The 12,123-nt window shown below is 45.6% G+C and overlaps 1 protein-coding gene across 1 annotated transcript; it reads right to left on the bottom strand.

The window, feature by feature from the left end:
- Window positions 1-71: 71 nt before the first annotated feature.
- Window positions 72-12,123, bottom strand: METTL3 (methyltransferase 3, N6-adenosine-methyltransferase complex catalytic subunit). The gene is made up of 11 exons (XM_004609492.3): window positions 11,928-12,123; window positions 7,256-7,473; window positions 6,757-7,161; window positions 5,232-5,407; window positions 3,068-3,284; window positions 2,657-2,844; window positions 2,308-2,346; window positions 2,043-2,151; window positions 1,712-1,777; window positions 1,428-1,540; window positions 72-209 (listed from the first exon to the last, which is right to left on the bottom strand). The coding sequence occupies exons 1-11, from the start codon at window positions 12,025-12,027 to the stop codon at window positions 98-100; spliced, it is 1,743 nt and encodes a 580-aa protein (XP_004609549.1). The 5' UTR covers window positions 12,028-12,123; the 3' UTR covers window positions 72-97.

Raw genomic sequence — 12,123 nt, 5'->3', positions numbered from 1 at the left:
TTAAATAAAGAAAAAAACTATTGTACAAATAATACTCCTCAGGTGCAACCTAAAGAGCCATGGCTATGGATTGCTTATTTCTGTGGGGGAAGTGCTTCTATAGATTCTTGGGTTTAGAGATGATACCATCTGGGTACCTTTGCTTGAACCGAGCAACCACATCTGGATCTAGTAGATGGATCCCATCCAGTTGGTTTCCAAGAGTGATCCTAAAGCAAAGGGAAAGAGGCAAACCAAAAATCCTGGAATTAAGTTTGATATTGATGGCCTGGAGGGATAGCTTTAAGGGTTGAGCACATGCTTTGCAGGAACCCAGGGTTCCATCCACTGCACCAAATGGTTCCCTGAGCAACCCCAGGGCCATCAAGTCCCCAAGCACTGTCAGAAGTGGCTCCACACAAAAATAAATAAATAAAAAAGATATTGCTGAAAGATGGTATCTTAGAAATGAATGACTATACATGCCAGTTCTTATTTTTGTTTCTATTTGAGGGCCATACCTGGCAGTGCTCAGGGGTTACTCCTGATGGGTTTGGGGACCATATTTAGTGCCAAGGATTGAACCCAGATGGGCTTGTGTGCAAGGCAAGTACCCTGCCCACTGTACTATTGCCTGGCTCCAACTTAAAAAAAAAAACTTAGTATGATATTATAAATTGATGAACAGAATCTGATGCTAATATGAAGCACTTAAAAGTGATAGTTGAGCAGTTAGGGTGCTTGCCTTGCACCAGCCGACACAGGTTCCCCTACTGCTCCCTGAAACTGTCAGGAATGATCCCAGAGTGCAGAAACAGAAGTAAGCCCTAAATGGGACCAGGTGTGTCTCAAAAACTGGGGAAAGAAGAAAAAAATCCTTAATTACTGATTATCAGGCCCAATTCACCAAGTTGCTGTGGCCACTGAATATACTTTGTATAAGTAAAATGTCATTAGCAGATCAGCATATCTTTTAATCTAAGGAAATGGAAAGACAAAACTCTTGAGGAATTAGATTCTTAGTAACCAGCAGGGGGCAGATACTATATATATCCCATAGATAAGAGTAGACACCTTAGCACTAGTTTGGTCCTAAAACGTATTCCGTTTCCAATGTTGTACAACCCTTACACTTTAAATACAAGCTTAGGTGGCTTACGAATATTCTGAAACCAATTCATAAAATAGAGGAATATGTGATCAAACTCTATTACTAATCTCGTTTCTGACCAGTTTTGCCTTTTCTCTAGTCTCCTTACCAGTTTTTTTTTTTTTTGGATTGGTTGGTTAGTTGGTTTTAGTTTGGGGTTTTGGGATCACACCTGGAGGTGCTCAGGGGTTACTCCTGGACCTGCACTTGGTGCTCAGGGGAAATTAGGGATTCGAGGATGGAAACTGGGTCAGCTACGTGCAAGGGAAGCGCCCTATCACTCCAGTTCTCCACTTACCAGTTGGGTTGCACATTATGTGGTCGTCCAAATAACTCAATCTTTCGAGTGCCAGGGGATAACCTCTCAATCATGCCATAGATTTCATCTGGCTTATGACTGGTGGAACGAACCTAGGAAATAAAGGCTCTTAGCTACTTTTAAAGTACCCAAGATTATTCTAGCCTTTTCCCCATTATGTTTCTGATTGAAATGAATACCTGAAATGAGCATAACACCTGACTTGAATAACTGATACCAATAAAATATAATGTGGAAACCTTGGATACTTGGGAAGCACATACCTCAGCTACAATCACATCACAATCCAGACCCTGGTTGAAGCCTTGTGGATTTCCTTTGACACCAACCTGCTCAAGACAGAGAAAAGATTATCTGATGAAATCCCTTCTCAATAAGAAAGCAGACATCAGAGCAATAGTACAGTAGGTAGGGCGTCTACCTTGCATGTGCTGACCCAAGTTTGATCCCTAGCACCCCAAATGATCCCCTGAGACCTCCAGGACTGATCCAGGAGTAAGCTCTGGGCACCACTGAATGTAGCCAAAAAACAAAGCAAAAAAAAAAAATCCTCTTTTTGTTCCACCTATTAAACTGGGCCCCACTGCTGCTCACCAAGCAGTGTTCCTTCCCATGGTTCAACCAGTGACCTGTACGGCCTGTCCGAATGATGCGCTGCAGCTGATTTGTCTTCACCCAGATAATTTCATCTACCCGTTCATAACTGTGGGGTGTAAGAAAAAGAACTATAGCTTTAGTCAGGTTTTGTCAGGGTAGCACTGTCTGCAGAGGCAAGGAATTAGGGAATACTATGGGAGAAGGAAACTCATTTGCAGCAATTTCTACTTCAAAACACAGCAACACAGTGAGGGCTACTTACCCCCAAAGGTTCAGACATTCTCTGCCCAACTCCATGGCCCTAGAAGAAATAAGGATTGAATTGCTACTTTCAAGCCCTTATTTTTTTTTCTCCCTTTAAGATACATGGTAAGTTGAAATTACATGCAAGTGCACCATTTAGGATGGATCTCAAAATGAAAACATGAGACATCATATTCTTAATGGCCATTCTCTTTATAAGGAAGTATTTTCACACATTTTTTCCCCCAAGGCTGACTTCAGTAATATATTTAATAGCTAGGCCAGGAAAACCCAGGATTTTATGCCAATCCAGTACTCACTCTCTACTATGTTTCTGCCCACACCTACATATCTTTGAACTGCATTACCTGCCTGTGACCCAGAGGAAGAGAAAGCCATCATCCTGCAGTACTGGTATGTTGAGCCTGCGCATCTCATCATCTGTCAGGGTCCCATAGGGCAGCTCCATGTGAATATCCCAGGGTGGGTCAGCCATCACAACTGCAAACTTGCCCAAGATACTGACGTCCAGGTAGCGGATATCACAACAGATCCACTGCATGAGGTGGCATTTGGTCATCTTCCATTTCTTCACTCTCAGATTCATGGCCCCAGTCCCTCTTTTGCCATTTGATTTTCCTACTCCCTTAGAAGCATAGTCTATCCCACTCCATTCCCGATCAGCGTGATATTGCTGATTATGCCCTGCTTTCCTACATGTATGTATCTTATCAATATAAGTCCACATGTTGAGAAAAGTTTTCTGAGCAGATAGGTACCTGAGGGGGGAAGAGTCGATCTGCACTGGAGTCACCTCCAACACACTGTGTAAGAGCAAGTTCTTGGCTCGGTGTATGGTCCTTGCTGCCAGGAGCCTCAGAATCCATGCAAGCATCAATTTCATAATGAACATATTTGCAAGTATCCATGTGGAAACATGTGTTAAGGAAAGAGCAGTCGCCTAATGACTCATCGGTATGTTTATTGATGATTCGTCTGAGGAAATTAAAAGGAAAAATCAGTACAGGTTTCCAGAATTAGATCCCAGTTCAGTGCTTGATTGTCAAGCACTGTAGCCCTGTTTTCAGACAGGTGACAGACAAAAATGCTAATTCATGTTTGTAATTCCTCTATGATCAGATACTTTCTAATTAGAACTGAAAATACTAAGTTCCTGTTTATCTTTCACTGAGCCTCAGAGACAGAGATGTCCTGCTATTACAAAATAGGTTCTTAAATATATATACGGGGAGCAGAAACTTCCTTAGGACATACAGGTGGCCAAACTTATATGAAAAAAATGCTCTGCATAACATCAGGGAAATGCAAATCAAAATAAGACATCATCTCACCCCAGTGAAACAGGCACACATCAAAAAACAACAACAACAAAAAAAGTGTTGGCATGGATGTGGGGGAAAGAACCCTCAACATTCATTCTGGTGTGAATATAGACTGGTTCAGCCCTTTTGGAAAACAATATGGACACCTCAAAAAATTAGGTATTGAGTTTTCATATGACCCAGAAATTCCACTACTTAACATCTATCCCAAGGGCCCAATCTATTAGAAAGACATTTACACTACTGTGTTCACTGCAGCACCATTTAGCCAAAAGCTGGAAACAACCCAAGTGTCCAAGATCAGATGACTAGATAAACTGTAGTACATATGTACACAATGGGATACTATTCAGCCATAAGAAAAGATGAAATGCAATTTGTTGCTGCATGGATGGATTTAGAGAGTTTAATGCTGAGTGAAGTTGGAAGGAGAGGTACTGATACAGAATAATCTCTTATGCATGATATAAAGAAACATAATAGGGGAATAAATATCCAAAGGCAACAGAAACAACTTGGGGGCTGGAGTGATAGCACAGCAGATAGGGCGTTTGCCTTGCACTGAGACCAACTCGGTTTCAATTCCCAGCATCCCATATGGTCCCCCAAGCACCGCCAGGAGTAATTCCCGAGTGCAGAGCCAGGAGTAACCCCTGTGTCAGGTGTGACCCAAAAAGCCAAAGAAAAAAAAAGAAACAACTAATGGTCAGCAACAGGAAGCTCATCATGGGCAAGGGTGATCTGGAGTGGGGTAGGGGGTTAGGATGGGGGAGACATTTTTATGAACGATATAGTGCTGGAATGATTTATGAGAGAAAATAAAAACCCAACCATTAATGTTATTGTAAACTATGTGCGTAAATAAAATTGAAGTGTTTAGATACATGTGTGTATATATATATATGCTTTTATATATATATATATATACATATATATATATACATACATACATACACACACACACACATATATGGGAAGCAGAATGACTGTACACTGGGTAGGGCTTTTGCCTGGGTTCAATCCCCAGCACTCCCTGAGTGATTCCTGGGTGCAAAGCCAGGAGTAAGTCCTAAGCACCGCCAGGGAGTAAATGTTAGGGATGGGAAGACGGCTCAAGGGCTGGAGCACACGCTTTGCAACAGGAGCCCAACTTTCCAGTCCCTGAGCATCACAGGGAGTAACCAGCACTGAGCTAAGAGTTGCCATTCAAGAACCTCCAGCTGTGCTCCCTCCCATATATATACATACATGCAATGCATGGAAGTATGTCTGTATGTAATTAGGAGTAACAACTGGTATTTCCCACAGAAACTTTTTTTTTTTAGATAAACCACATGCTAAACAACACTCTTAAAATACAACACTCTGGGGCTGGAGAAAAAGCTCAAGGGGCTCACGCTTGCCTGCAGGAGACCCAGCTTCAAGCTCCAACTCATACCTTAAGTCCATCAAGCACCTTGAGCAATCCAACCCCAATCCAGGAGTAGCTCCCTGAGCAATGTCAGATGTGGCCTGAAGGGCCTCCCTCCCAAGGGGTAGGGGCGAAGGGGTGAAGATTGCTTCAAAGAGACCCATCCCACCTCTCTCCCTCCCAAGAAACCTGAAGTGTAGCTTGCGACAGGGCCGGTCCGCATCACTGGCCTTCATGCACTCCTCCTTGGTTCCATAGTCACAAAACTCTTGTACTTGGGCCCGACCTCGCGAGCGAAACTTTTCAACAATAGACTGTTCCTTAGCTGTTGTTGTATTTAGTAGCTCTAGGATCTCTTGGCTGACCTGTAAAAGAAGCCTTGGATGTAAAAAGGGTTTGTAGATAAACTTTTAGACCTTAAACTGCCTCTATTTAAGGGCTAAGGATATTACTTGGCATTAAAGTCCTTTAAGGAGTAAATTAGCTAGTAAGAGAAAACTGGAGAAGACATTTGTCACAGGTTTAGTCTTTTCTCACAAATCTGCACTTGGGGTGGTATTAAAATACCAGAAGCAGGGCTGGAGCATTAGTACAGCAGGTAAGGTGTTGGCCTTTCACGCAGTCGACCAGGGTTCGATCCCTGGCATCCTATAGGGCTTCCCAAGCACCGGTGGGAGTAATTCCTGAATGCAGAGCCAGGAGTAAGCACCTCTGGGTGTGGCCCAAAAGAAAAAAAATAACAAATAAAATACTAGAAGTCTGGGGCTGGAGCGATAGCACAGCAGATAGGGCGTTTGCCTTGCACACGGCCAACCCGGGTTCGATTCCCAGCATCCCATATGGTCCCCTGAGCACCGCCAGGGGTAATTCCACAGGAAAGCATTCCTTCCCAACAAAACTGCTCGTGTTAAAACAGGCACATGGATAAAAGTGCTAACCACTTCGCTGTTTAACCTGAAGTCTATACAATAGTTCTATAATGGCGGGTACTTTGGTCATGCTCACATTCAGGGATGGAGAGAGAATACAGTGACTTCCCTCAAACCACATGATCCCCCGAACACCGCCAGAAGTAGCCTTCAAGTTAGAGCCAGGAGTAACCCCTGAGCATTGCCTAATATGGCCCATAAACAACCAAAAGCAATGAATTCAAATTCACATAGCTAGAAATAGTAAATGACTAAGGACGTAATGTGGGTCCAGGGCCTGAGAATGAGCTCAATAGACTAAGCACACAATTGGTATATGGAAGGCCAGTTTTTGATTCCCAGTACATGTGGTTCCCTTATCACCACTGGGAGTAAAATAGCCCCCAAGCACCATAACCACCACAGACACAGACACACATACACGCAGACACACATATATAAAACTGAGTAATCCTTTTGTTATATGAATTGTCCTATTATGATTATAGGATGTTTTGCAGTGTCCCTCACACCCACCCACAAGACGCCTACAGCATTCCAGTATTATAATCAAGGGGGGCGGGGGGAGGGGAGAAAGGGAATGGTGGTGATGCTGAAAGGCTAAGATCAAAATCTCTCCTCTGGGTCAAGATGACAGCTCAAAGGGCTGGGGCACAAGTTTTTGCACAAGGAAGCCCCTGGTCTGGCCCCCAGCACTGCATGGTCTACCTAAGCACCACAGTGTGGGTGGGGGCAAAAGCAAAAGCAAAAAAAAAGTGTGTGAAAGCACTTCAGTTGGCCCCTACCTTCTTACTCTGCTGCTCCTTAGTAGACTGCTGATTCAGAAGGCTCTCGATCTCCAGATCAACATCCGAGGCAGCATGTCTCCTTGATTTCTTGGTTGGCTCTTTGGCTGGTTCTGATGCGGAGGAGGCCAGACCAGAGGCCAAAGAGCTAGAAAAGGTCGCTACTGTGGTGGAGTCCTGTTCTGCCCGCCGCTTCTGCCCTATAATCGTCCCAGTTGCATCCCCAGAGCCCTTCTTCTCTGCCACAGCACCCATCATGGCAGAGAGCTTGGAATGGTCGGCGTAGGTCACGAGCGTGGGATGGGCATCATCTTGCAGGAGACCTCGCTTCACCTCAATCAGCTCCTGAGCTGCAAACTTCTGCAGGAGGCTTTCCACTCCATCCTGCGTGGCAGGGGCATCTGGCTAGGGAAGAAGGGGAGGAAGTGCAGTTAAGACACTGACCGGGAACTGAAGAATGGAAATGGGAGATAGCAACCCTGTCCTAGCAGGTCATTACCGTGGAGATGGCAAGCCGGATGGACACAGCATCTGTGGGTAATGTTAGGGCCAGATCAGAGAGATGGTGCAGCAGCTTCTTCTCTAACTCGGGGTCAGTTGCTAGTTCAGGAACTGCAGAAGCTGTACTGGGTTTAGGGCCACCAGAAGTGGGTGCAGTAGACACTGGGCTATCACTACGGAAAGTTGGTGACAGTGCAGCCTCTGGATTCCGTAGATCTAAGAGTAAAGAGAAGTCAAAATGACAAGAGCAATCACTCTACAAATGCTTCAAAACTCAAATTATTTAAAAAAAAATTTTTTTTAATGGAGCTCTATAGTACAGAGGGTAGGGTGCTTGCCTTGCATGTGGTCGACCCAGGTTTGATCCCTGACACCCCATATTGTCCCCTGAGCCCCAGCTGATCTAGATTTGATCACTCCATATGGTCCCCCAGTCCCTGCCAGGAGTGATTCCTGAGCCCAGAGTCAGGAGTAAGCCTTGAGCACAACTGAGTATAGACACCTCCCCCTGTTCCCAGTTTTTTTTTTTTTAAGTCAAGTTAGGGGTTGGGGCAACAGTGCAGCAGGTAGGGCATTTGCCTTGCACTCAGCTGACCTAGGTTCAATCCCTGGCATCCTATATGGAGTGATCCCTGAGTGCAGAACCAGGAAAAAGCCCCGAGCACAGCCAGGTTCAGTCCAAAACAACAAAAGTCAAAATCAGAGACTTGACAGATAGTACAGCAGGTAAGGCACTTGCCTTATACATGGCTGACCTAGGTTCAGTCCTGGAACTACATATTGTCCCCCTGAACACTAAGAGTGAGCATAAAGTCATGAGTAAGCCCTCGGCACAGCTGAGTGTGGCCAAAAAAAAAGACAAATTATCCACCGTACTCATACCTGAGTTCTGCCAAGATTACCCTGGGCTTTCTAAATACCCAATTTACCTTTTCTCTAATTAGAATTTTCCAAATTTCTTGCCTTTCTTTTTTTGGTTTGTTTGATGTTTTGGGGGTATGCCCATCAATGCTCAGGGTTTACTCCTAGCTTGGCACTCACTCTGGCAGTGCTTGGGGGGGAACCATATGGGATGCCAGTGATGGAACCTGGGTCAACCACATGCAAGGCCAGTACCCAACACAGTGTACTATTGCTTCAGCTCTAATTTCTTATTGTTGTTATGCTTTGACAGCATGGTAGTTTTGAATGTCCCTACAACTGCCCTTTGGTTACTATAAATCACAATTGATATCATCAATCTATATTTAAAAAGTCAGAAATAAGATAACGAGAGACAGTTCAGTGGACAGGACATTTGTCTTGCAAGTGGCTGAACCAAGTTCAATCCCCAGCACCCCCATAAGGTCCACCAGGTGTGATTCTTGAATACAGAGTCAGGAATAAGCCCTGAGCACAGTCAGATGAGTACTCACACAGACACCTATTAGAATTGGGGAGACAGTAATGAGGGGAAGGCACTTGCCTTACATGTGGCCAACCCTGGTTCGAATGCCTCCTATCACATGTAGTAGCCCTTTGGTTCCAATGCCTGGTATCACATATGGTCCCCCAAGCACCACCAGGGGTCATTCCTGAACACATCAAGCAGCACCTGAGCACCCACCTATACCGTCCCAAACCCTGAATAAAAATAAAATAACCTGCTAGCTCTAAAGAGATAGTGGGTTACGGCACTTGCATTGCACAGACAACCTTGGGTGACTTCTAGCCCCTCCTGGCTTTCCTCTCCTCCAGCAATACTAGGAGCAACACCCCATCTCTAGCATAGAGCTGGCAACAGTCTCAGCACTGTGGGAACAGCCTAAAAGCCCAAGACCACCTCCCTCCAACCAAAAATCAAAGAAAAAATCAACTGGCAATGATTCTGGTTATGATTCCTTTTGTAATTAACACCTGGAATTGTTTTTGGTTTTTTCCAAGATATTCAAGACACTGGAGCTGAAAAAGACCTTGTTTAATGTTACTGGGAAGGCCTGGTTCATTTCTAGTATTATGGGTAAAATTAAATTTTACTTTGTGATCACTCCCTATCATGTGCTGGGAGACTATGAGGTAACAAAGTATGAACAAGGATGTCCTTCAAGCAAAGATATGCTAGTCCTATGAGCTATCTATCTCTGTATGAACAAAATTTAACAATACAGGGCCAGAGAGAGAGCAGAGAGGTTAAGGTGCTTGCCTGTATACAGACAATTCTGATTCAATCCCCAGCACCCTATGGTTCCCTGAGCAATGCCCAAAGTAACTCAGTACTGCTGGGTGTAGTCCAACAACCCCTTCCTCCCAAATACTACCAAAAAACCCCCCAAAAAACTATTTGATGCAAGTGATATAGTGGTTCATGAACACTACCTATTCTGAAATCCCTAAACATTCAAGTTTCTCTACACATCTAAAGAAAATACATCAATATTGTGTGTGTGTGTGTGTGTGTGTGTGTGTGTGTGTAGGTTTTTGGGGCCCTACCTGGCTATGTTCAGGGTTTACTCAAGGCTCTATACTCAGGGATAATTCCTCGTGGGGCTTGGAGGACCATACGGGGAGCCAAGAATCAAACCTGGACTGGCCGTGTGCAAGGCAAAGCACTTTACCCAGAGTACTATCACTCCAGCGCAAAGTTTTCTCATTTTGAAAATGGATTACTGGCAGAAAGTGATTAGGAGCACCTGGGCTGGATAGCTTGGAGTTAGAACACCCACCATGTGGGCAAGAGCATGTTAGGTCCCTCGTGTTACTGCAGGCACCTGCTGCAATCCTGAGAGCAGGGCCGCTTCTGCCTGGCAGCTGTCTGTGATCCCTAGCAATGCACTACCCTCCGGCTGTGCTAAGGTCGGGGTGTGTGCAAACACCACAGCAAGGATGCAGTCCTCAGAGAGCATCACAACTAAAATGATGAACAAGAGCCACAGCCAGGAAGTCCAGCCCTCGGTGGTCATGTGTGAACATTCCCGGCAAGCCACACAAGCATGACTTGTGTGAGTCTCAATTAAAAGCCCTGAACATGGCCAGGTGTTGCCCCAAAAACAATTTAATTGGCCCACTAGAACAGCAGATAGGGCATCTGCCTTTACACAGCTGACCTAGGTTCAATCCCTGGCACCCCATATGGTCCCTCAAGCCCGCCAGGTGTGGCCCCAACACAAAAACAAACAATAAAAAATTTAAAACAAACTGCGCTACAAGAAGACAAAGAAACTGCCATTTAGACATTAAAAAAAATTCTCTCATGGGTAATTGCCGTAACAACAATACTCCACAAATTATTCCTTTGTGGTATATGACTTTCCTTTGCTCTACTCACCTGCCCTCTTAACTTCTTTTAATTATCTAAATCCTACGTGCCCTGAAGACCAAACTGCAAGTGTCAATCCTGCCTGATGCCTTTGCCGACATCAGCTCCTGTCACTTTTGCCTTTCTGGTACACAGACAGGAGTTATTCATTTGGCACTGAACATACAGCATACTTCAAGGATTTATAGAGGAACCATCCCTTCTCCCCAGCTACATTTTAAAGACTGTGAAGACAGTGGACACGATGTTTTATCTGAAGTCAGGCCCCCTTGTGAGACTCCGTGGAGGTTTGTATGGTATGAAAATCCTACTAGGAAGCCTATTATTCCCACTTGCCAGAATATAAGCCATCAATCTAATATGTATCAAGACAAAATTGAGAAAAATGGCCTGAAGTTTGAACTAAGAGAAGCTGTCACGCGTCGCTGTCCTTATCAACCCTTGTAACTAACTGATTTGTCTTCTGTCATTAGGGGTTTGTGCAGGGTGTGTAAGACTTGACAGTCTTGGGGTTCTTTGGGGTTTCACGACTGTGACACAGGCAGCCACACAAGGGAAGTCAAAGTTTAAACACAACAACAATAACAACACAACAACAACAACAACAACAAAACAACTATGTTTTTAGGGGCTGGAGCGATGAAACAGCGGGAAGGGCGCTTGCCTTGCACACGGCAGAATCCAGTGGGTTCGATCTCCGCCACCCCATCTGGTCCCCCGAGCCCAGCCAGGAGAGATCCCTGAGTGCAGAGACAGGAAGTAAGCCCTGAGCACAGCCGGGTGTGCCCCAAAATTAAAAAAAAAAAATTAAAGATTAAAATGATTAAAATTTAAACTCCATGTTTTCAGAGTCCCGCTCGGAGTATTTATCACAGCCGGGACACTGCCAGTCCTCCCTCTTAACTCCCTGAGCAACACAGAGAACTGGGTCGGGCACTGGTTCTCAGAAGTCTCGGACCTGGTTCTCACGGTGTCCTCGGTGGAGGTGAAGACAAAGCAGCCGCTTTGAACAAGGCAAAACAAAGCGGCCGGTGGGGCAAGCAAAAAAGGGGGCCCAGTTGCTTTAAGGGAGTGGGGCCGAGAGTCTGCAAGGGCGACATTCTGAAGCGGGCGAACAGGACGCGGGGAAGTCAACTGGTGGAGAGGAAGGACCCGGCGGCCACTTGCAGGAGGACAGGAGCTGCAAGGACCCGGCGGCCACTTGCAGGAGGGCAGGAGCCGCACCGCTGAGCGGAGACGAGTGGGCACCGTGTAAGATGCAACAGAGGAACGGCCACTGTGAGCAAAGATACCTAGGGGGTAGCTTGTCTTTCTTTCCACGGTTCCCTCCCTTGTCCCCTGGCCTAGCATCGGCCCCGGCAGCCCCGCGCCTCACCCAAATGCCCCGAGTCCTGCTTCCTCCTCCGCTGCAATCGCTCCCGCAGCGAGTCCAGCTGCTTCTTGTGGGCCTGGATAGAACTCCACGTGTCCGACATCCTAGTTTCCCAGCCCCGACCAGTCTCGAATCAGGCGCGGCGGGCTAGCACCTCCCAGCCCCAGCACCAGGAAATAATCCAATTCTCACGCGGACA

Source organism: Sorex araneus, chromosome 3 (genome assembly GCF_027595985.1).
Source record: "Sorex araneus isolate mSorAra2 chromosome 3, mSorAra2.pri, whole genome shotgun sequence".
In the NCBI taxonomy this organism is placed as follows: domain Eukaryota; kingdom Metazoa; phylum Chordata; class Mammalia; order Eulipotyphla; family Soricidae; genus Sorex; species Sorex araneus.
This window is presented reverse-complemented; position numbering and strand designations above follow the sequence as displayed.